The sequence below is a fragment of the Callorhinchus milii genome, unplaced genomic scaffold, assembly GCF_018977255.1.
Source record: "Callorhinchus milii isolate IMCB2004 unplaced genomic scaffold, IMCB_Cmil_1.0 Scaffold3, whole genome shotgun sequence".
Classification (NCBI taxonomy): Eukaryota; Metazoa; Chordata; class Chondrichthyes; order Chimaeriformes; family Callorhinchidae; genus Callorhinchus; species Callorhinchus milii.
The window spans coordinates 15,848,381-15,874,203 of NW_024704744.1; the positions used below are offsets into that span (position 1 = coordinate 15,848,381).

Here is a 25,823-nt window from a genome sequence, read left to right on the forward strand (position 1 = left end):
TAAACCTACATTGGGAGTTGAATTTATCGTCTAGTTTGACACCCCAGTAATAGTGTATAGTAATTAGTGCAGTAATGGGGAGTAGTGTCTTCTGTTGAGGCAGACATTAAAGATCCCACAGGACTGCTCAAAAAGAGAAGGGAGTTTCTCCTGGCATCCTGGTCAACAATCCCCCACATAAAACTGGTCATTCACTTCTTGGCTGGTTGTGCGACATTGATGTGAGCAAATGGCCTTTGTGGTTCACCTGCAAATACACAGTCACTACTGTAAATCCTGAAATGTCTTCATGCAAATGCAAAGATTATAAATTATTATTGTGCACTCTATTGTTGGATGTACATTCTTTTGAATTCGATATTAAACCGAGGGTCCATTTGCCTGTACAGTAGAGATTAAGAATTCCATGTCATTATTTGAAAAGAGAATGGATTTTCTCTCATCCTGGCCAACGATGCTACAGATTAACTGTCATTCATCTCATGGTTGTTTGTAAGACTTTGCTAGTGCAAATGACTGCTGTGGTGGCCAACTAATACAATCATTACACTTGTTAAGTAACTGCCTGTATGGTGCTTTGAAGTATTTCAACATAAGGCTCTTTCTTATCAAAGTCTGCTTTTATGTGAAGCACATAAAAGGTATTTTGGATGGTGGGGAATAAACAATTTCTTCACAGCATTGTCTCAGTAATGCATAACGTAATATCAGCAATGGATAGTGGAAGCTGAAGGCATTACCAAATTGCCCAAGAGTTAGTGAAATATAATGGAAATTCCCCTCCCGTGAAGGTCTGTGCCAAATGATATTGGCAAGGAAAATGAAGGTGACATTGCTGTATTCTGAGAATCTGCCAGAAGGTGTAGCAAGGAGTGGTAACACAGGTCAAACAAAGTTGTCCCAGTTCTCTTTTATTAAAAAATAGTTTTGAGCATTTTTCTCAACCCCATCCCCACATTCCTCCAGTTTCTCTCCTGAAATCTGTGATCTGGATCGTATTGTATGTTTGCAGATGCTAGAATTTTTGCAGTTTTTATCCAAGTGGCAATGTTTTATATGTGAGATTATAGAATGGGACGGGGAAGGGAAGATCACAGCCAAGACCGGTCATGTTATGCTTTCAGCAATCACGCCCCGAAACTCTGGACCCCTCTTCTTCTATCCCTCCACCTCACTCTGTCCTTCCCCATTTTCAGGTTCCACCTAAAGACCTTCCTCTTCAACCGTGCCTACGGTCACCTCCCCGCTCCCCCCAGTTAGGTATTGTGCTCTGGCACTGTCAAGAGCTCTGGGATGCTACCCTGTGTGAGGGCTGCTGTATAAATGCAAGTTGCTGTTGTCCTCAACTGACATCCATATGCTTAGGAGTGACATTGGATTGTGATAAGGAGCATAAATCCTGGGACGTAGTCCTGGGACGTGGGTCATTGGACGTAGAGCAGGCCGGAGCCTGCTGAGCGGAGGGAACGGGCGGGTTGGTAGGGGGCTAGGAGGTAGCAGAGGTAGGGTGGGTCGAGGCCATGTAGGGCTTTGTAGGTGAGGACCAGGATCTTGAACTGGATCCTCTGAAGGATAGGGAGCCAATGGAGTCGGGCGAGAGTGGGGGAGATGGGGCCATGGAGTTTGGTGCGGGAGAGGTCACGGGCAGCAGAGTTCTGGATTATCTGCAGCCTATGGAGGGAGGAGTTGGGAAGGTCGACAAGCAGGGCGTTTGCATATTCAAGCCTGGAGGTGATGAAGCCATGAACAAGAGTTTCAGCGGCCTGAGGAATGAGGTTGTGGTGGAGACGGGCGATGTTACGGAAGTGAGGGAAGGCAGAGCAGGTCATGGCTTGGATGTGGGGAAGAAAAGACAGTTGAGGGTCGAACAAGACACCTAGTTTCCTGACTGGCTGGAATTCCATCCCCCAGTCACTCCGCCTTGCCCCCTCCTTAGCCTCCTTCAAATCCCGCCTCAAGACGCTCTTCTTTGACCATGCCATCGGCCACCCCCCTTCCCCTCCCCTCCCTTCTCCCCCCCAACCCCGGCTCGGGTCTGAAATGCTGTACAGACCCTTGGGATGTCCTCCTGACGTGAAAGGCACTATACAAATGTATCTTGGTGCTGTTGTTGCTATACCTGCTACAATCAGGTAACTATCTGCAGAGTAAGGATTTGAAACTAGGCCCTTCTTATTCCTTATGACAATCTTTCGGAGGGTAAGTGATTTCAGAAAAGCCAGCAAATGACTCAGATCAATTATGAGAGCCAAAGACTATGGATACAGAAGATACACACTTGAATTCATATGATTGCTCTACTTACCTGAGATCTTTGTACAGGAGTCATTCCTATAATTTACGGTGCGATTGAGCTGGGAGCTGTTATACAGGATGAATTAAAAGTCCTTCGTCATAGGTCTGTATGAGATGTTGAAATTGCATGTAGATGTTTACACATATCAACTCAGTGACAAAAACTTTCACGAAGGCGATGAAAGACAGCTCCTCTATATGAACGTTGTCTTAAAAAAATGTAATTAGTAATTGAGTAAGCACTTCTGATTCACCCTGTATACATTACTTCAACAAAACAACAAAAAATTACATTAATACAGCACCTTTCCCATCAGGAGGGCACCTCAAAGTGCTTCACACAGAGCAGAAAACGATTTCCTTGTAGATCAATTATCACATCACAAAATGCATTTAACCACAGAGTGTACCAAATGTTCAATAAAAAGGAACCAGAATGAAATTCACACCCAATTCATAATTGATAGGAGACCTCACGCTAAGCTTTTCCCTTTCATTAAGTGTTCTTTGTACTTTTATTTATTGCTCTCTAGAATATGCAGTGTGTCAAGTAGTTCTGATCTTGTTACTACATCGTTTGGTGCATAAAGAGTAATCTTTCATAACCTTTAATAAATAAACAATGTCTTGGCAAGCATTATTTCTTTGTTACACTCACATTATAACGGTAGAGATTATTTAACCATCAGAGTACTGAATTTGACGTACAACATGGAAAATGTGATTCTGTTGTTCATTTCCATCAGGAGCCAATCCCCAAAATTAGTCATTTACTTTTGGCTGTTTGTGGGACACTGATGTGCACAAATTGGCTTGCTGTATGCGCCCACAAAATACACAGTCACTGCGCTCTATAGTAAAATCCTGTGAAGCGCTTTGGGATGTGATTTTGGCGACGTGACAAGAAACTATACCGAGTGCAAGGCTAATTATTGTTGTATTTCCTTTGCTTTTAAAACAGAGAATATCTATGTACTGAAACAAAAAATGCCGCAAACTAGCTGATCATACACCCTTTTCAATCTTAGGACTATAAATTAAGGTTAAATGTCAATCTCTTGATTCCACATCATCCTGCCTCTGAACCATTACTGAATGGTCCTGGAGAAAGCATTTTGAATACAAATGTTGAATTTTGTTTTTTTATTTAAATGGCTGAAATTGAGGTAAAAGCTAGAATTCGATCAAGGTTATTATTATATAACATTCTCAAGCTGTTCAGGTTTGGGGCATAAGCAAACATTTAAACACCTTGCTTGTTTTATTTGTTACCTGCTGATATTACTGATGAATCCATTATATATGAATTTGCAACATTTTCCAGATATGGGCTCCCTGTAAACTTCCAGGCTATGCTGTTGCAGCCAAGCAAGAGAACCATCAAACGACTGCGGGATGTGCTCAATGCACTCTTCAAACACTTGGATGAAGTTGCTGCAGCAAGCACTGTTGATGTAAGTGCGTGAAATGATCAATTGGGGTCCATTTTATGATATTTTAATTCAAATTGTGAGTTCTTCCAGCAATAAGATGTATGTCGCTTACCCTTTCAGTTACTGTGACACCACCTCTTCAGCAGGGTTCCAAAGTTTCTGGGTTCAAGGCCCCCGTGACAATAGCCATCCTGACTAAGGACCCCCACACAATAAGTTCATAGAAATTGAGTTCCTCACTTTAAGTTCAAACAACATTTTAAAAGAATGAAAGAAAATAAATAAAAAGTCCTGTTTAAAATTTTAATGTAGATTTCACTGCATAGGAGCCCCATAGAGTAGTGTCCTGTAGCTCAGTGGTTAGAGCACACGCCTTGCAAGCGAGACACCTGGGTTCAATTCCAGGCAGGTCAGGGCGAAACCTTGGGCACACACCTCCTTACTCCACACACCTAATAATAATCCCTCCAAAACTAAACAATAATAAATTGGTCATTTTCAATCCACGACTGTTTGTGGGACATTGCTGTGCGCAATTGGCTGCCGCGTTCGCCCACAAATATACAGTCAATTCACTTTACAGTGTGTTCTGTGAAGCGCTTTGAGACGTCTGGAAGACGTGAAAAGCGCTATATCAAATGCAAGGATTATTATTATTATTATTAGTTAGCGTGCTTGCAATTCGAAGAAGTAAGATTGAAACCAAAACCGCACATAATATCCAAACCCAAAGTGAAACTCCACCTTATCTCAGGCCCTGAAATCTAGGTGGAAGATATCCTAATATGTGTAACAACATCTGTACCTGTATCGCTGTGCCCAACATTGTACCTCTCTGAGTACCTGCTTGTGTGATCTTGACTTTTCATCTCCTGATTGACATGGAGGCCAGCCACTTGATGAACGCTGCATTAACTAAATACTGCCCAATACGATACAATATTTTCAGCATCTTAAAAGAAATCAAAATCTTTCTTCTCGTATCTATTCTCTAAGAATAACCTGGTTCGGTTCTGCAATGCTTCCCTGAATTTGGTTCTGCTTTTGGAAATCAAAAATCTTCCTGTAGTACTGGGTTACAACCAATAGATGGTAGGAGAACACCTTAGAAAATGAAGTGATATCTGCTGGCAGGTTGCTGGCAAGAGGAATTGGATCTCCAACGTTGCAGCCGCACCCCCAGCATTGCATCAGTGTCAGCATGGACTGTCTGAGTTCAAAGTCCCACGGTGGGGCTTGAACCCATAGGCTTCTGACTCAGGTGTGAAGGTTCTTCTAACTGAGCCAAACAGACACAATCACTACACTTTACAATGATTCCTGTGAAGTGCTTTGAGACATCCTCCCAGTGTGAAATGCGCCCTATCAAATGCAAGGATTCTTATTCTTATTGAACCAACAATTGCCTGACAAATTGCAGTGTGCAATATTACATAATATGTAAGGTATGACTGATTTTGAATGTTTGTGCTCAGGCACCACATAATTCAATATTTTAGTTGCAGTAGAGTGTATATTAGAAGTATTATAGGAAAAATTCATCTATTATAATCAATTATTTCTATTGAAAAGTTTAGGGCAATTAATAAAGCACCAATGACATCTCCTATCTCCTGCAGGCCAACATGGATATCCCTGGACTGAATGTTAGCCAACAAGATTACTATGCTTATGTCTACTTCAAGATTGACATCAACTTATTTGATTTTAAGTAAAGCTTGTCTTAAAATATTAAAGAATCGCTGTCACTTTGTTACTTTCATGCAATGTTCGTAATATTAGAAAGTAAATGGGACCTTGGGTCATTCAGTGAATTTTAGGAGCAAACTAATATTTTAATGTTTTTTCTGAATTTATATACTGTATTTTAGAAATATGGTACTAGTTAAAAGCCTTTCTTAAAGAACCATTTTTTATTTAAAAAATCTGTTGATACCAGACTAAAATAATAAAACATTTTATTGGATTACAAATAAAGTATTTCTCTTGTGCTAATGCTGTCCTTAGTCATTTCTGATATCTATGAAGTTTTGCTTAGTTAGGGAAAAATGTGAGCTATTTTATGGGGATGGAAAATAAATAATGGATTATGAAATGTGTAGAAAATGTGTTGTACACTACCCTGCGTCAGGTTTGATCCCCAGTTATCCTTCCTACCCCACATCCGGACCCTGACCAGGACTGGTTCAACACATTGCTTGCCTTCGCCCTTATCTTCAAACGCTGTTGAAACTCTCATTCATACTTTCGTCATCTTTCGCTTCGATTTTTACACTGCATTCCTTGCCGGTCTTCCCAGCTCCATGAATAACAAAGTCAAAATGATTCAAAACTCTTGTCCCCCATGACCTTACCCATACAAGTCTCCGCACCTCCATTACCCCAGTTCTTGCCAGGCTGCACTCTTCACTGACTCCCTGTTGCAGAATGGATAGATTTTAAGATCCTCACTCACTTTAAAATCTCTTTGTGCCCTGGCAACTCCCCACATCTCCATCCTGCTCACTCCCTACTACTCTACCTGCCGACTATGCTCAGCTGCCTCAGGGCTTCTGCAGTCGCTTGTCCTCTCCATAGTTGGCGGCCATGTTTTCAGATACTATGAAGCTACTTGCTTCAATCCATTTTGGCCTCTGCCCATTTTCAAATCATAACTCAATACTTTCCTCTTCGACGGTGCTTTCAGACACCTCTCCTCCCTTTCCAGCTCGGTGTCAAGCTACACCGCTTTTAAGTGCTCCAAGACGCTGCCCGTGTGAAGGTTGCTATATAAATGCAAGTTGTTGTAGCAGGATAAATATCTGGTTCAGAATAAGTGTGAAGGTTATAGTGTTATGTAGAGCCTGGGATTGAATGGTCAGCAGCAGTTTCTGTTATGTCTTTTATGGTGGGGGAGAGGTTTGGGGAGGATATCAGGATCAATGTGAATAGGAGAGGTGTGGACGATGGGTATTCTGGAGCTTTTGCTTGGGAATCAGAAAGAATAAACTAATAGAGATTAGTTTGATTGTATATGTCTGAGGATTAGCTGTGCTTGATTGATTGAATGGATTTTTTTGTTCAATGTCTTATTTCAGAGCAATAGCAGTGGCTCTGCTTCCTCCTTTCCACTTACAATTAGTCCAGTAGAGTTAAGAAAATTACATGTTTTTGTCCTCATTGATTCCACCACATTTTATGTAGAAGTATGTTCATGAATGAATGGAGTATCTCAATACACATATAAAATACTTTATTAATAAACAGTTTGTATTCCATCATTACAAATAGATATATGTACTTCAAAAGGACTAGTTTACATCGAGAGCAACATTTCAAAATTGCTATCACATCTTGAAACTGAACAACTCCACGTAACTATGCTTACAGCTACAACAATACTTCAGTATAGAATACAACTTTTGTTAATATTATTGCTTTTTATATGGGCACAATTGCTGCACATTACAAAAGATCTGAACTGATAACAAAATTCAGATGTTAATGTCATTTTTCATACAGTATCATGGTTAGGTAGCTGTTATTTTGTGGGAAAGGTCAACAAAATCTGTCATATCACGTATGATACCTATCAGTGTTTTATCAAAGCATTATACATTTTAATAAGTCTCCATTTGTAAATGTATCCATCTCTCTTTTTTTAAAAAAAGTCTCCGGAAGAAAATGGTGGATATGAAAGAGGTTCAAGGTGTACTTTAGTATTCATACCCCCAATAGCTGAACTCTTTGGACAGAGATTGTGTTTCAGTCATCTGGTTCTGCGTCATCCATATCTACGTCACTGAGGTCATCCTTTACAGGCAACTTTAAAGGCAAAAATAGCAGAATTTTAGAACTTCAGAATTTTAGAACTAGCATTCAACACAACTTGCTTGGCAGAAATAGCCCCTTTCACATAGGGAGAATATATCTCAAAGTGCTGTTGAAAGACTGAGCGTGAACTGGAGATGGGAGGAGGAGTGAATAGAATATAATGGGGAGGTGGTCAAAAGCACAGTCAAATAAATGTGTTTTTAGATGGGATTTCAAAGCAGAGAGGGAAAAGGAGAGATGGATTGCGGAAGAGTGCCAGAGGGCAAGGGCAAAGTGGCTGAAAGCTCACCCACTGATGGTAGGGATGGGAGGGGGTATGAAGCTAACTAAGCTGTGCTACTCCAAAAGGTAATTACTTCATTTTTTTTCAAACTGATGCCATTCATTGTATTTTCTCAATGTATTGTTCGTCATCAAAATGACAGCAATGTTTGAATCAAAGAAAATAATGTGTATAATTAAAATCTTAGAATACAAATCCTTCATGATAGTAGGTTTTTGAATATACTATTCTAACTACATCAAAAATATAAAAGTACAGCTCTTGCAAACAATGCCAGTAATATTCCATTCTACAATTATTTACTTAGTTATAATTGAGGGGAAATTACTTACTTCTCCATCTTTACCATCCCATAGTTCCACTGTATTCATTTTGGGAAAAATTCCATTGATTGGTGTCGCAATAATGCGTCCGATGGCAAGTTTCCTAAAGATTAATAATAATAATCCTTCATTTGATATGGTGTCTTATTGCATCTTTGAGACATCACAAAGTGCTTCAGTGAATTGACTATATTTTTGTGGGTGAAATGCGGCAGACAATTGCGCACAGCAGTGCCCAACAAACAATCGTGGATTGAGTGGCTAATTTTTAAAAATATATATATTTAAGGGATTATTACCCCCAGGAAAAGCAATTAAAAACAAAATAAAATATAAAGATTAATTTCTAAACTTGTAACCAGAGATTATTTAGAATTTTTTTCTGTCCCGCAAGATTAAAATGTGGACTCTGAACTTGCATTTGCATAACGCGTCTCAACTCTGCATCAACTCACAATGTTCCATGCACGTGAAATATTTACCGTACTACTTTGCTATTGTTCATCGTATTGGATTAGTTTATCTTTGTTTTAAAAGAATTATTAGTCTGGCTTTGTTTACGTAGCACATGTTGTTTGTGAGGCCTTACAAGCAGGTCAAAGCAGTTTATCTGGATGATACTGGAAAACTTTTCGGAGATCACCTGTTTGAGCTTGAATCGTGTCAAAATTATCTTTTATCTAATACTTGCACGGCACCTCTATGAAACCCAGAATTTATAAAAACAGCTTGATGTGGTTTCCAAGGAAGAACTAAAGCTGAATTACCCTTTACATTCCCTGAAACTATTTGGAGCATGTAGATTAGGAGGGTCTTAGAACAAGATGTAGCCAGCAGCTGGGAAAATCTTCTTTTTATGGCTGAGGTCATCTTGGTAATGTGAAAGGTGCTCTCATGTGTATTCTAGTGTATTGTATTGTAATGTTTGTTGGCAAATAGAAAAGCATGTCAACCAGCCATGGATGTCTTTATAAACTACTACAATGGCTAAATAATAAAGAAGTCACTCTGGTGTTTAAAACAATTCTTATACTTGTAAACATACGTCTAGATTTTACCTAAGAAAATTATCAATTCCCTGGTCACTGAATGAATCTTTCAGAAGTACATATTTTGTTTTTTTGGCATTCATAGCTGCCATGGCAGGGTACCCAAAGCCTCCAATTCCTAAAGATTGTTCTAGCTCAGGCTGAGCTCCAGGTTCTGTCCACAGCCAGCTAAAGCAAAAGAAAGCAAGTTTGTAATAGTACAGTCATACAAAAGTAAGAAAAACATTTCTCTTTTAATGCTACCATCATTCTACATTAAATAGCCATATGAGCACTCAACATACTTCAGTAATAATTTAATTTAATAATTTCAGCAGACCAGGCGAGAGATATTATCAATGGAGTGGATTCCAAATGCTGCATTTGGGGGAGGGAGAATTAAGGAGATCTGAAAGATCACTGATGTAAAAAAACAGGAGAGAACATCTTACCAAAAATAACAAATGTCAATTAATAACACAATAATACATCTGGATAGGCTTTTTGGATGAACATTATTCCAACATTTAAAAAAAATGCAGCATCTAGGGAAGACTAGAAAACATGGCTGGATATGTCATTGTTTGGTAACTGAAGTTTACTGATTTCCATATCCTTGCATTGCATTATTTCAAGGCAGCATAAAGTTGTAGGAAAAATTCCATTCAAATTGGTGGTTATTAAAAACTCAATTCAAACTGTATAAGAGGGTTCATTTTAATAATAATAAGTTCCAAGTTAGAAATGTCATATCCCCAAAATTAAATGCACAAATCAATCAAGAAGAAAAAGCTGTCAAGACAGCTGTCAATCAAAAAGGATATAATCTAATTGGAGTTTCACTCTGACCACCTGAGACTTTTGTCCATGTGGAGTACTAATATAGTAAAGTCCAATAGATACATTAATGGGGAGTTTGGTTCAAGATACAGATTTGAAAAGGTCAAGCAACATAAATTCTAAAGCTCAACAGTGATTTTAAGGAGCTAAACAGATTACAGGTAGCTCGGCAGAGATACAGATAACTCATCCACAGCAGATTCTTCCCAGAGAAATGTACACAGGAAACACTCCACTGTAGCAGTTTTGTGGTGAGAGGAAATACAGTTTGAAGACTCTTGAAACCCATTATTAAATAGAAACAAATGACTAGAAATTCTGATACTGAAAGTTACGTAATCTGTCAACTGATAATGAACATTGACAGGCCCTGAAGAAACAAGGCACAAGGAAAACACTCCAAGGTACAAATCTAGTCCAATTGAGGGATAACGCAAGGAACTATGCAAACTAAAGTGGAAATCATCCCAATGAGAACCGACTAGTCAAGATCCAAGAAAACTGAATTAATGATAAAAAGTCTGGATTATTTACAAGCCTTTTTAATCCTGATGTAAAACACTAACTTTCCAATGTCGATTTCTCTAATTCTTTCTACCATATGTCATTCTTATCCCTCATTTCCAAGTCGCACTCCCAACACATTCTCCATTAACATGCCCTTAAATAACAATACAAGAGCCCCCTATTGGTTGAAGCCTAGATACTGTGCTGAATGGGCTGATAAATGGCATGAACAGTAGAAAATCAGAGTAGGTATTACTTGAGCCTATTAATACATTGTTGAGGGCCATTCAGCTGTACTACAGTGTTATAATTCTAACCAGGAATTCATGTACAGTGAGGAACAACAGCAGAAAATGGTATATTAAGAAAAAAGTTATCCCAAAATATTATAAACAATTACATTCAATAAATGAATTTAGAGATTAGCCCACCCCAAACATTATACTGTATTGATATTCACTGTATTAATTGTCACTATAAACTAATTTTACTCCCTTATTGACAAAATCCTGTTGGATGTCACTCACCCCCATTGGTTCTTCTTGTACTTGTCCGCCATTTTCATCATTAAGTTTAAATAACGATTTCTACCACTAGCCCCTGGCATCACAAAATGTGTGTTGAAAAAAATTATGTAAATTAATTAAAATCCAATCCAGATAATATATTAATTTCATAACTACAACAATTTATATAGATTACATACCTGTGTCAAGAATGTCAGGTAACACTGAAATAATACATAATAGTTGATCTTCACAAGTTGCTTTAAAGATATTTTCATTGAGGATTTGCTAAATAAATTGTGAAAAAAATACATAAAAGTACTGGTCAATTTTATATTGGTAGAATTTCCTGAAATACATAAGAATTTTTAGGAAACGAAAGTGCATTAGACTGAAACTACCTTTAATGGATATCAACTGCACCAACCTGCCTAGTTTTTCGACCTTTTTTCCCTTCTTGACCTTTTTCCCCCTCTCTCCCTCCCTTTAGACCTATCTCTTTGACCATGTCAAGCGACATGTTGTTCTTGTGGAAATTATGACACGACATGTGAAGCGACTGACAGGATGGTGGAAGGCAAACTAGATGGACCTTGGTCTTCTTTCGCCTTACAAATTTTTATGTTCCTATAACAACTACTATAGCAGCAGCAGCAATGACTTGCATTTCAATAACTTTTCCACTCCTCTCCAGCTCCCCTTCCCAGTTCAGGTTCCTAGTCAGCTGTGTGAAGAGCTTCGAAACATTCTTCCTCTGTGAAAAGTGCTGTCCAAGCTGTTGATGTATACTATGTTCCATTCTACAGGTTATCTCTGGAGCGTTTGAACATTCAACCCAGCAATCCAGCCAACTTCATTAAAAAATGCAGAGCAGAACCCCAGGGGAATATCTCAGTGTGCATGGGCATTAGTCTGCATGTACAGTTAAGTGACAGATTTATTTCAGGGTAACTGGACTTTCATGGCAAAGAGCTTCAAGTAAGCTGACAGCATAGACAAGATAACTTTAACTGTTATCATAGCATCCAAATATTAGCTCAAACATGGTTTTGCTTCCCTCTTTAGAAACTCCATTGAAACTCAGCCGAGATCCCCAGCAAACTGTTGACTCAGAACATATTTTGGAGAAATTTGTGAAGATTTCTGGTTACTCTCCTTTAGTTAAATGCAAATAGACCATTGTCTTTGATCATTGAAACAAAAATATATAGATTTACAATTAATAGCTCTCAAAAAAGACTTAATTAGAAGACTTGTTTTAGATAGTAAAGCCATAGCCTTTTCTTACCTCTATCAACTTAGGTGGTGCCATATTTGCATAAAGATCAAGTGCTTTTGAAATTATGTCCGATGTAGATTTTTCACTGTCATAATCTACAGGTTCTTGATCCTTTTGGAATATCTTAATAATTGGTACTTCTTGAATCTGGGAATCAATATTATTATTATATCAGCACTACGGAATTACATGAAAATAATGATTTGATATTAATATTTCTTAATATTCCAGACATGAGAGTAAGAACACAACAAAAGTTGGGATGGGGTGGTGAGGACTTTGGGGACAACAACAACAGCAAAATTCCATTTATAGAGCGCCTTTCACGTCAGGGGACGGGGGTACATTTTAAATGTTAGAAAAATAAGTATTAGAATTTACTGACTAACTACTGCAAAATGTTACATTATTTGTAGAAAAATTGAAAAAATAGTTTAACCTTCATGTAGATTCTAGAAGATTTTACCAATCAACTTATGCAGGAGGAAAAGAATCCTAGCAACACAATTGTCCTTTAAATTCATTCTATGCCTGGAAAAGTGAGTTTTCCCAACAACTGTTTATAAAATGATTTGTTCTGAATGTAATGGCTTGATATTTGGAGGAGGTAGCATTGAAATTGCTAATAAATGACATGCTGAAATATTCACATGAAACAATAAGAAAGCTCCAACCCCTTCTTGGTTTAAAACAAATGCCAGTTTATAATGGAAGCTGGTACTTAAAGAGTAAATGGATGATTCTATCATCATTGATTAATTCACCAGCTGCAGAGCATATCGTAGTTTTCACAAGCTGTAACTTTACTGATCTTTTCGGTGTGAGCTTATAATGGGAAAATATAATTCTAAGCTTTTCTCAAACACAGAAGTATCAAAACGCTTACCTTATAGGGACATTAATATTTATAATAACATGCACATTGCCCCAGGTTAATACTTTGAGGACAGCTTCAAGAGGTTCTTCCTATCTGATGAACAAGAAAGTGTCCGCTTCATTAGTTGAGTAAACTTTGGGTTTTGCTTGGCACTTCTGCTTTTAAGATTAGAGCATATATATGCTATGACCAAATTAGCTAATCTTTATTTGATAAATGATATACCTAGGTCTTGGATATACCTAGATATACCTACATAAACGGTCTGCGTTGAGTTCCACCACCACCACAACAACAACAACAACAAAATCACATTTGCATAGCACCTTTCACATCGGGAGTATGTCCCAAGGCTCTGGACAAACAGAGTTACGGACCCGAGCTGGGGGTTGGGGTCGGGGAGGGTGGAGGGCAGTGGGGGAAGCAGGGAGATTGAAAGTACGGTCAAAGAGGAGGGTCTTGAGATGGGTCTTGAAGGTGGCAAGGGAGGGGCCGAGGCGGAGGTACTGTGGGATGGAGTTCCAGAGGGTGGGGGCAGAGTGGCAGAACACCCATCTGCCGGGAGTGGGATGAGCGAGGTGGGGGACTTGAAGCAGGCTGGAGCCCGCTGAGCGGAGGGAGCAAGCAAGATGGTAGGGGGTTAGGAGGTTGCAGAGGTAGGGGGGAGCAGGACCATGGAGGGCTTTGAAAGTGAAGACCAGGATCTTGAACTGTATCCTTTGTGTGATGGGAAGCCAGTGGAGTTGGGCGAGGATGGGGGTGATAGGGTCGCGGAGCCTGGTGCAGGAGAGGACATGGGCTGCAGAGTTCTGGATGATCTGCAGCCTGTGGAGGGAGGAGTTGGGGAGGCCGACAAGCAGTGAATTTGCATAGTCGAGCCTCGATGTAATGAAGGCGTGTATGAAGGTTTCGGCGGCCTGTGGTGTGAGACAGTGGCGGAGCCGGGCGATGTTGCAGAGGTGGTGGAAGGCAGAGTGGGTCATGACACAGATGTGGGGTAGAAAGGATAGTTGAGGGTCAAACAAGACACCAAGGTTCGGGACTGGCTTAGTAAGGTGGGGTGTGCAACCACGGATGGTGATGCTGTCAGCGCCTGAGATGAGGAGGCGCTGACAGGAGCCAATCAGGAGAGCCTCGGACTTGTTGGCGTTCAACTGAAGAAAATTAGCTCTCATCCAGGACTTGATGTCTGACAGACATTCTGTCAGCACAGCAGTGGTCCTGGAGTCAAGGGTGGGTAGAGAGAGGTAGAGTTGGGTGTCATCCGCATACACGTGGAAGTTGATCCCATGTCTGCGGATGATGTACCAAGAGGGAGCATATAGATATTGAAGAGGAGGGGACCAAGGACATAGCCCTGAGGAACACCACACGAGACTGTGTGGGGGCGAGAGGAGAAGCCATGATGGTGGTTTTTAATGGGGTGGGAATAGTACCAGAGGACAGGGAGAGATTTATGATGTCAGTGAGTAGGGGGGGCAAAAAGGTGGAGCTGGGATGTAAGAAAAGGGGTAGGGATGGGGTCGAGGGAGCAGGTGGTTGATTTCATTCAGGTTATGGTGGTGTTGAAAGAGGAAGGGGAGACAGGTTCAAAGGTGTGGAGGGAGGGATGGGTAGCGGCCGGGGTGGGACGAGGAGATGGGGATGGGGTAGCAGATGCAGAGGCAGCTGAGCGGATTCCCTCGACTTTGGATTCGAGGATGTCCTTGAGTTGGCATTTGAATTGAGCTGGGCGAGGCATGAGAGGGTGGGCAGAGGAGCCGGTTCGTGATGGAAGAGAGGAGGCTGGGGTTGTCCTTAGTCTCCGAGATTGTCTTGGAGTAAAACAATGATTTAGCAGAGGCGAGGCTGGAGCGGTAGGATTTGATATGGTCCAGCCAAATCTGCCATTAAGTTTGATTTAAGCCAGGTGCGCTCAGCTGTATGCACCTGTGCTTTAAGCGAGCAGAGGTGGCTGGTGTACAATGGTGACTTATGTGAATAGAAGACTGTTCGGGAGGAGAGTGGAACAAGAGAATCCAGAATGGAGGAGAGGGAGCTATGGAGGAGAGGGAGCTGTGGAGAAGAGTGACCGAGGAGGATAGGTCTTTGCGGGGGAATGCCCAGAGGAGAAGGAGTTCAGATGACTCCAGGGCAGCCGAGAATGGGGACAATTTTTTCCAGGGGTGGTAGGAGATGGAGGTGGGTTGGGTGGCGGTGGGGAAAGGGATTGAGGAGTTAAGGGAGATGAAGTGATGGTCTGAGATCGCTTTGTTGATGATGGTGAGGTCTGAGACGGTGAGGCCCCTAGTGATCACCAGGTCGAGTGGGTGACCGCAGACATGGGCAGTGGAGTGGATGTGGACAAAGGGAGTCAAAGAACTGCCTGATATATCCCTAAACCTTAAGAGATCAAAAGTGCAATTTCTAGTCTCCACCGAGTTATCTGATATCAGTTGGGACTGCAGCTAACTAGCTTATAAGTTCTGTGTAGCCTTCTGCATATAGATGAACAGTTCACAACCAGTTCGCAGAACAATGACTTCAATAGAAAATTAAAATAAATTAGAAAACAGATCTTATTTTCATCTATGCCAAATTAAGAACACTAAGAACTTACCCCATATTGACTGGCTAACCCATTATTTTCTGTAATATCCACAGATGCAAGATTTACCTTCCCCTTAGTTCGCCTTTTTACTTCACTGACTGCATTCTCCCACTCTGGCTCTTGACTGCAGAAAGGAATAAATCATTCATGTTAATAATCAGCAATTCTAAAACACACCATTGCACGATACAAAATATTGTACTTATCTTAAAAAACACAAAGCTTTCACTGTAAACCTTTTACTGCCCAACCACGGTGTTTGGGTTGTCAGCCTACATGCACCCACTCTCTGGAACTCCATCCTGGAGTCTCTGACTTGCGCCCTCAACTCTTTCATGGTCTGTCTCAACACCTATCTCTTTAAATGGATCTTCAGTCATCTTTCTCCTCCCTACACCCCTTGGCTCCCAATCCCAGTTTGGTAAACTCCTTGGTAAACTTAAACTCCTTGGTATGCCCTCCCAGAGTGAAAGGTGGTATATAAGTGTAAATTTTTATAGTATTGTTTATCTTACTAAAGATTAAACTTGAAAACTTGTTCCTTATCGTCTTCCCCTTGTCTACTTTGGAGATAAAGCAAATTAGAAATTTTGTTTTGGTCAATCAGGTGCCTAACACCTGTGGAAACCTATCATAGCTGTGCACAATTGGCTGCCGCATTTTGCCCACAAAATACTGTCAATTCACTTTACAGTATATTCTGTGAAGCGCCTCAGCATGGTGATGGGTTTCCTCATGTATCAACCACCCAGCTGACCAAACAAATCCTCCATTTTAGAGATGAAAGCAAGTTAGAAAAAAGTTTAAAGTTAAGTATAAATTTCAGAAAGACAGCTTTGAAGGTCAGATTTCCAGGCAATCAATAGTCGGTAAGGCACTGATTCACGTTGCCACATCACTAGGCAAGCTTCCAATGTGACTCGAGTACTTTTGAAAGACTACAGTACTGGGAAGGTTGTTATCATTCACCTTTTACAGTGTTCACACCAGGGTGCATAGAACTCCACCATCCATATTTCATCACTGCATTCCACATGCTCATCGAAGTTATTATCGTTCAATGCAAACATATCGTTGACTGATCCTGTACACTGTATCATAAGGGTAGTTAAAAATGTTAAATACAAATGATAACAACAACTTGCATTTATATAACATCCTTCACGCAGGGCAGTGTCTGATAAGTTTTATTACAACAAAAACTTGTATTTATATAGTTCCCTTAATGTCTCAAGAGTACTTTTCAGTGGATGGGTTGCGGCACTAAGCAAGGGAGAATGGGGAGGGGGAGGTGACCTTAAAGTTGATCCATTGGGTCCCAAGGCAGCCTGGTGAGGACTGGGTTGATGAGTGTACAGAATTTGTTGTTGGTGAGGATGCAGGCAGCGGAGCATTGGATTCATTGGTTCTTTAGAATGGTGCAACTGGGGAGACCAGCAAGAAGTACATTAGCAACAATATAATAATCCTTGCATTTGATATAGTGCCTTATCATGCTATTGAGACGTCTCAAAGTGCTTCACAAAATATACTGTAAAGTGTACTGACTATATTTTATGGGTGAAACACGGCAGACAATTGCGCACAGTAGTGTCCACCAAACAGTCGTGGATTGAGTGATTTTTTTTTTGACTATGGCATAAATGCATGAACGGTGGTACTTCAAAATCTTCTTGGTTATCCCCAACTCACCAATCCTGATAATTACACTATTGAATCAGTAGACTAGAATTGTTATTTTGAAAAAGTGAAACATGTACATTATCTGTGTGAAATCCCACTAGCTGTAGGTTTGGAGCAGGAGGTGCATGTAGACTTTTTTATGCACTGATGCAATATACAACCATTTTCCATGTAGTGTTGGTTACTCAAGAGAGCGTTCAAAAAGTAGCTGGGGACAGAGCCAATCAGAGGGCGAAAATAACAGGGCATGTAGTTCCTTATTTAGTTTCCCATTCACATTAGCCAAGCTACAGTAGCCACTTTCATTTCACCAATGGTACAGGAGCCTGTGGGCCTGCAACTCTCTTCAATCATATGGATATGCCATAACTTGTCATCTGGGTGGGGAAGCTTTAACTGGCACACACCTAGTAGCATTTTGCCCCCAAGACTTGGAAACCTATCATAATGGACTAAAATTGCTATTGCAACTATGAGCAACCAGCACATGTATTGGCACTTCAGAGTAAGGGAAGTGCACAGGCACTGGCAAAGTAGAAATCATGCTATAAATCGTGAATAATATGATCAAGGAGATTCTGTAATTTCACTACGTCTCGGCAGTTCCACAAGAATTCAGACAAGATCCACTTGAAAATCTTTGCAGTTGCTGCCATTATATTTGCAAACATCTTTGAGTTGTGTTGAGGTGCTGACATGTCTGAATGATTCTAGATGACAACAACCAATTTATAGTTTTGTTGGATCATATAGCCAAAAGATGAAGGCCATCGTTGATAGGCAGAAAAACAAGTTTGAAAAATGCATCTGGCTAATGAGCACATTGGATTTGATCATAAAATAGTCAGCAAACCACCTTGATATCTGAAATTGATTCTCTTTACTTCTGGGCTTTCAGACACAGAATATATATTTTGTCTGATGATAAAAGAAAAACTTGTATGTTATCACATGCGGAATTCCAAAATAGACCAAGCAAAGTTTCCCCCAGCCATCTCCAAATCTTCACTGGGAAAAAGTCTCTTGATTCTCTGTATGACTTTACCGTTACTTTAAAGTTAACTGCTAGAATCCCGAACTGACATGTGCCATATTGTATACCGGGTCTTCAACACCCTGTATAGTCAAGAGTTGAATTAACTTTTGGTGGAAAAGAGACACCTTTCGAATGGAATTCATTAATTTCAAGTGAGAACATTTCATCATTGAAACAATTTTTTCAATAATTCCAGCTTTTGAGGAGAAGCAATTTTATCGCAATCAACTTAAGAGTTGTAATGGTTGCTTCCAGAATGAATTTTTAAAAAATGCCCCAGATAGTCAGTTCAAAAATGAAAATGTTGATTTGTTTCTAATGGTATTATTTTAACCACCATAACAAAAAAGGCAGTAAATTTGGATTAAAGCATCAACAATGAAACACTCACCACTAGCGAATGTTTGCATAGATGTGTTAAGATTGTGAATATGTGAATTGATCAGTGGTAAAATGACAAACAACCGAGCCAACATTCCTCCACCGCACTCCCAAAAAAGGTCATTTACTCCATGTCTGTTTGTAGGACATTGCTATGTGCAAATTGGCTGCTGCATTCACCTACAAAATATACCTAGTCACTCCAATATATCCTCTGAAGTGCTTTGGGACATCCTCCTGAGGTGAAACGTGCTATACTAACTTATTAATTTCATTTTCCCAGAAAAAACAACCTCAAGCAACCTTCAGTTCACTTATCAAAAAACCCAAAATATGCTTCTCAAATGGGATCCCTTACACTTATAGATTGCAAACGTAATGTGTGTTACGTCAATCTTATGAAATGTGAGATCTGAATAGGCTTTGTATATTTTTGCTATTCTAATTTTATGTATAATATCATAGGGGGGCAACCCCTTCAATTTGTACATCCAACATGTAGCATTTTTTTCAAATACAGTAGCAAAATCAAAGTAGAAATGAAATAATCAATACTTAATTCAAATTCACTTCATATTGTTAAATAAGGTAATACAGTAGAACCTAGTGAATGAGGTGTTCTCTTATAATGCTGGTTTACTTATAATACAACTAGCTGTACCGTTGCAGCTACGCTTGCAACCAAAGGATCCAATATGGAATGTAGATTGACAACAACAAGATTACATTTGTATAGTGCCTTTCACGTCGGGAGGACGTCCCAAGGCGCTGACAGAGTACAGCATTTCACACCCGAGCTGGGGTTGGGGGGGAGAAGGGAGGGAAGGGGAAGGGGGGGTGGCCGATAGCATGGTTGAAGACGAGGGTCTTGAGGCGGGACTTGAAGGAGGCTAAGGAGGGGGCGAGGCGGAGTGACTGGGGGATGGAATTCCAGAGGCTGAGGGCAGAGTGGCTGAAGGCTCTCCCGCCAATGGTGGGGCGGGTGGGTCCAGGGACGTGGAGCAGGCCAGAGCCGGCTGAGCGGAGGAAACAGGCGGGTTGGTAGGTGGTTAGGAGGTTGCAGAGATAGGGTGGGGTGAGGCCATGGAGGGCTTTGTATGTGAGGACCAGGATACTGAACTGGATCCTCTGAAGGATAGGGAACCAGTGGAGTCAGGCGAGAGTGGGGGAGATGGGGTCACGGAGTTTGGTGTGGGAGGACACGGGCTGCAGAGTTCTGGATTATCTGAAGCCTGTAGAGACACACAGACAGACAGACTTATTCTTAAAAGGTTTGATTTTCGCTTCGGCATCTTTACAATGATAAATATAAATGTATAATTTATAATCACTGGGACGTCCTCTTGACATGAAAGGGGCTTTAAAAATTTTTTTTTGTTGTTGCCGTGGCTTAGCTTTGTCTGTATTCTTTATTTTGTTCCCGCCGACGCTGCTTGGCTACGTGCGAGCTCTGTGACACGAGATGCTACAGTGCCATGGTCAGCCGGCGTGGCCACAAGGTGTAACTGCACGATGCCACAGTGCCACTTTGACTCAGTGGCCACCAGATGTAATTGCAGTGAAAAATGCAAAACTGTAATACAATTTAGGTAATACCTCATGAACGATAGGAGATACCTGAAAACAAATATACCCATGTCACTCCCAGTTACCAGACCTTTCCAGTGAGGTATAAATCATATCTCTCCATCAATCAGTTATTGAGATCCTTCTTGAAGTGCACACTGACAGACAGACATTGTCATTTTATTAGCATAGATTATTTTATCAACCCACATTTGGTTTGGGATGCACAAAAATAAGGTAAACTTGCAGATCATCAAATTACTGCCAACGTCACTTCCTGTGCAATGTACATGCTATGTGCAGTGGGCAGGAAGTGAAGTCACTGTTGATCTGACAACCTGGAAGTTGACGTTTTTTTAAGCATGCAACAAGCTAGCTAGGGCACAGGAAACCAGACACCCTTCTGCTTGCATGTTCAGTAATGTCACAAATCAAGTGATTGGTGACAGCGATCACCCCCCCATCATAAGTCTGGTTGAGATTTTATGAACCCCAATTACCGCATTATAATGGAGTTCTCCTGTAACCAGTGATGTATTGCTAAAGAACACTATTTCAGAGTACTGATAAAAGTAATTTATTTAGCAATATGAAGTGAATTTGAAAATTTCAACAAATGATGGTTTAAATTTCATCTTATTATTTATTAGATTGAAAGATTCAGTCGATGTTAATTCAGTCAATAATTATTATTATTATTATATTAATGTTCACAATGTGGAGTCCTGTAGCTCAGTGGTTAGAGCACTCGCTTTGCAAATGAGACTTGGGTTTGATTCCTGGCAGGGCAAAACCTTGGGCAAGTTTCCTTACTCCACACGCCTAATAATAATCCCTCAAGAAAAAAAAACATTAATAAATTGGTCATTTCAATCCACGGCTGTTTGTGGGACATCGCTGTGCGCAATTGGCTGCCGCATTTCGCCCATAAATATACAGTTAATTCACTTTACAGTATATTCTGTGAAGCCCTTTGAGACGTCAAGAAGACGTGAAAAGCGCTATATCAGATGCAAGGATTATTATTATTAAAGTATTCTGGAATAAGTGAACACATTCTGAAGATAATACGTAAATTCAAGAAAGGTTTTACCTTTTTTCTGGATCCACATTTCAGTCTCTTCTTGACTAAGAACTGTATGGATTTAAGGATTCCACTTGTAATGGCTTCACTTGTCTTTCTACCTAATTAAACCAAAGGGTATACTAGTCATTTTAAACTATGCTATTATATGTAAAGTGAACCAAATTTATGTCTGCAGACACGAAAAAGAATGAAAATTCAAGCATTATGAGAAAATAATTTACCGTTATATTCTTCTGGCATGTTCTTGTTTGCTGCAAAGATCTTGATGACAGGAATTTTTTCAATTCCATACTGGCATCTCATTGATCCATATTTATCCACATCAATTGTACCAACTTTAACAATACCCTGTGTAGAGAAGGATACAGCTGTAGCACCAAAAGAATTTAATAATGACAAGTAAATATAAAGCATTTCTTATGTTTAGTAGAATTTATTGCACTTTCTCATCTCTTGTTGATCTGTATTCCAATTTATGTAAAGAGAATTAAAACATAATAATTGTTATAAACTTCTTGACATGGCAGTTAACTTACTTTTAAAGCAGTTGCTGTTTTCTTCCACTCCTGAACCATGCGCTGACAATGTTCATTCCTATAAGATGCATATATCCAGTTAACAGGCACCAAAACACTGCATTTGGCATTTGTATTTAATTGCTGATAATTAATTCCAATGCAATATATATTTATGTAGCATATTTTACATCGGGAAGACATCTCAATGTGTCTTACACTTCTAGCTGGGAATGGGAGTTACTGAAGAGGATGGGAGGGTGAAGGATGGCCAAAAGTAAAATACAAGGACTATAATAATAATAATAATCCTTGCATTTGATATAGCGCTTTAACATTTGTCTTCGAGACATCTCAAAGCGCTTCACAGAATATACTGTAAAGTGCATCCATTTGCGCTCCACAAACAGTTGTGGATTGGTTGACCAGTTTATTATTATTATTATTTTTTTTTGAAGGGATTATTACCCCCGGAAAAGCGATCCGCCAATCGACTAACAACTGGGTTCCCACTTACTGCAAAATACTGCAGATGCTGGAAATCTGAAACAAAAACAGAAGTCGCTGGGAACACTCAGCAGATCAGGCAGTTCTGAACAGTTCTGTTCCGACGAAGGGTCGTGGACCCGAAACGTTGACTCACTTTCCTTTCTCCATAGATGCTGCCTGACCTGCTGAGTGTTCCCAATGACTTCTGTTTTTGTTTCTACTTACTGCGAGGTAAACAGAGGCGTGTGGAGTAAGGAAACTTGCCTCACATTTTGTTATGCTAGGAATCGAACTCAGTTCTCTCGCTTGCGAGGCAAGTGCTCTAACCACTGAGTTGCAGAACTAATACAACGATCTTTAACTTACCAAGGAATGTAGAACAGTACCAGCCACATGTTGTCACTCTGAATCACTTCAACGTTGAAATTTATTGAAGTTAATTTTATTACATCGCTTGCTGAATACAATGCATTCACAGTCAAAACGAATGTGCAGGCTACAGCACCTTCAACACAAATCAAAAGATAGTTATCAAGCACTGAAACATTTAAGATTTAAAATGTGGTTGCGAGTCTTACAGCAAATCTCTTTTTTGAGCAAACCAGAAATCAAGAATTGGCTATCCCTGTCAACTATTTGAATTCAAACAATAACTTCTTCAAGGTGTGAATCATCTATTTATGGACCGTTAACTGTTTATCATCTAATTATGGAATGGTTACTGTTAATTCAGTTACGCAGATAACACCTTACATTTATCTACACAGTGCCCTTCACATTAAGGAGTGCTTTACGAAGATAGTTTGGGGGAAAAGGAGGTGATCATAAAGGTAGGTTTTAAGGTGGCACTTTAAAGACGTGATAGTTGAGCTGCAGCAGTGAGACGGAGGAAATTGTGTAATAATAATAATAAATAATCCTTGCATTTGATATGGCGCCTTATCACGTCTGTCAGACGTCAAAACAGAACGTACTGCAGTGAATTCGTGATGCATTTTGCGGGCGAATCCAGAGGCGAGCGGGAAAATCTAAAGGCTCAGCCGGCGCTGGTGGCACAGAGAAGGCAAGAATTTAAATGAAAAAAAAAATGAGCTTTAAAAAGAGACGACCGTACGAGCCCTGTTCGTGGTCAGACTGAAGCAGCGGTGGCCGTCAAGAAGCGCCACCCCCCACCCCCCGCAACCTTGGCACGAGTCTGGACACGTCCGCGTTCGAGCCACGGTGTGTCTTCGGTGTTTTCTTGATCGAATATAATAATAATAATAATTAATAATAATAGCAATCCTTGCATTTGATGCAGCGCCTCAGCACGTCTTCGAGACGTCTCGGAGCGCCTCACAGAATATACTGGAAAGCGTCTCGACCGGAAGAGTTTGTGGGCGAGACAATTACCTGCGGCGGCAGCTCATTTAGGGAACAGATCAAGAAATATTCAACGGAGAGCAGAGCGCGTACTGTGTCGGTCGGACGAAAGGCTGAGGCGACGCTCACTCACCTACGGCGGCGGCGGCGGCAGCTCTCATGCTCTCAGGCCCCGCCCCCTCCTCCTCCCGCCTCCACGCGCTCGGCCGCTGATTGGGCAAAATTCACGTTTTAATCATCAGCCCGAACCGCGGTTGGCGCACGCGCAGTGCGGGAGCAACGGTCCGAGCGCGCGATGAGCGCCGGACAAACAGCGAGAGAATAACGGACCAGGGCGGCGCGAGGGCGCGGCGGGCGGGTTGGGGGGGGTGGGGTTCACGCCCAATCGGGCGGGTTTCTGTTGCATTGCGCGCGTGAAACGGCTTTCGGGCGGGCGGGCGGGCGGGCGCCTGATTTTTTAAAAATTTTTTACCTTCAATTTAAAATTCCCAAATTTAATTTTATAATCATTTCAATTGATTGAGATTAATTTTTAAAAAAAAAAAAAAATTTTTTTTTAAAAAAAAATCACAACCCGTGTTTTTTTGGTGTTTGTTTTTCTTTTGTTTTGGAGACCTTTTCTTACGTCGTTTCAAAAGCACTAAACCCAAAGTTGGCTACTCTGCCACTTTTGGGCTGGTGTGTTGGGCTCTCACTCCCCGATCTAACGCCCGGCGCCTCCCCTCGACTGGCACCGGCCCCCCGCCCGTCCCTCGCACCCTCCGCCCCGCCATCGGAGGTCATGCTTTCGGGCCACTACAGCCCAAAACTCTGGGACGCTCTCCCTCAATCCCTCCAACTTGCCCCCCACCCACCTCTCCCCTCTTTGCGCTCTGAGACGCCACCCTGGGTGGAGGGCGTTGCGTAAGTGCAAGTTGTCGTCGTCGTATTTGACTTGAGATTTGGCGACAAACTGCGTTTTAACTTCGGGCAAACCCCGGCGCAAGGGCAAACCGGTCCAATCGCCGGCGCAAGCCAGGACACTCAACCATATATAAACTGGAAGGAGAAATGACAACTACAACAACGTGCATTTATATAACACCCTTCAGGCGGGGCGGAGTCTTCGAGCACTTAACTGACATGAAGTGACATAAAACTCACGACCCTATTTTGAAAAACAAACCCGGGGACATATGCGTAAAAACACTGAACTCACTGCAATTCCTGATGCTTCTGGAGAAGCTTGTTGGATTAATGGCTGTATTCCAGGCAGGGGAAACCTTGGGCAAGCTTCCTTACTCCACACAGAGCCTAATAATAATCCCTCCAAAACCAAAAACAATAATAAATTGGTCATTTTCAATCTACGACTGCTTGTGGGACATTGCTGTGCGCAATTGGCTGCCGCGTTCGCCCACAAATATTCAGTCAATTCACTTTACAGTGTGTTCTGTGAAGCGCTTTGGGACGTCCTCCCGACGTGAAAAGCGCTATATCAAATGCAAGGATTATTATTATTATTATCATTACTTCATCCCGGTACTGATGGTCACTTTACAGGTCTGTGGAATTAGGATTAATTGACAGAATTGATGGGGATGCCTGCTGGTTCAAAGAAAGGTTAGATACCACTATTTATCACAATTAAAAGCTAATTTGTTGCTTCAGATTATGGGTCAGTTCTGAGTCCAGTCTTCATGCCAATCCAAAGGAAGCATTGCCGCAAAGTCAAGCCGGAATTGCGCCTGTAAACTTACATAACTTCAGTAGGATGATTATTGTGGTCCCAATTATCTATCCCAAGAAGAGCCCTTCATACCGAAAAATAAGAGTAATGTGTGTGAACATTCGCTGACTTCTCCCAAATTCTACGCAACCAACATCTGGCAAACTCTACAAAATCACAGGTGTCCATGGGTCCCTGCTGTCCGAGCGCCCCCGTGAAAAT

At 40.9% G+C, this 25,823-nt stretch overlaps 2 protein-coding genes across 4 annotated transcripts in view; one reads left to right on the forward strand and one right to left on the reverse strand.

Annotated features, from left to right (window-relative positions):
- The window catches only part of atp6v1c2 (ATPase H+ transporting V1 subunit C2), a 36,811-nt gene extending 31,088 nt beyond the window's left edge, over positions 1-5,723 (forward strand). The window contains 2 exon segments of one of the 3 annotated variants that reach the window (NM_001292630.1): positions 3,620-3,749; positions 5,348-5,721. In NM_001292630.1, the coding sequence (NP_001279559.1) occupies positions 3,620-3,749; positions 5,348-5,443 (226 nt within the window). In that variant the 3' untranslated portion in view covers positions 5,444-5,721. 3 annotated transcript variants of the gene reach the window in all.
- A 1,371-nt stretch (positions 5,724-7,094) lies between these two features.
- On the reverse strand, positions 7,095-24,054 carry LOC103180964 (protein disulfide-isomerase A6). Its single transcript, XM_007897112.2, has 13 exons — positions 24,027-24,054; positions 22,898-23,036; positions 22,064-22,121; positions 21,749-21,875; positions 21,534-21,625; positions 16,744-16,865; positions 15,784-15,898; positions 12,317-12,454; positions 11,229-11,316; positions 11,050-11,122; positions 9,206-9,364; positions 8,157-8,250; positions 7,095-7,532 (listed from the first exon to the last, which is right to left on the reverse strand). The coding sequence occupies exons 1-13, from the start codon at positions 24,052-24,054 to the stop codon at positions 7,473-7,475; spliced, it is 1,293 nt and encodes a 430-aa protein (XP_007895303.1). The 3' UTR covers positions 7,095-7,472.
- Between the last annotated feature and the right edge of the window lie 1,769 nt (positions 24,055-25,823).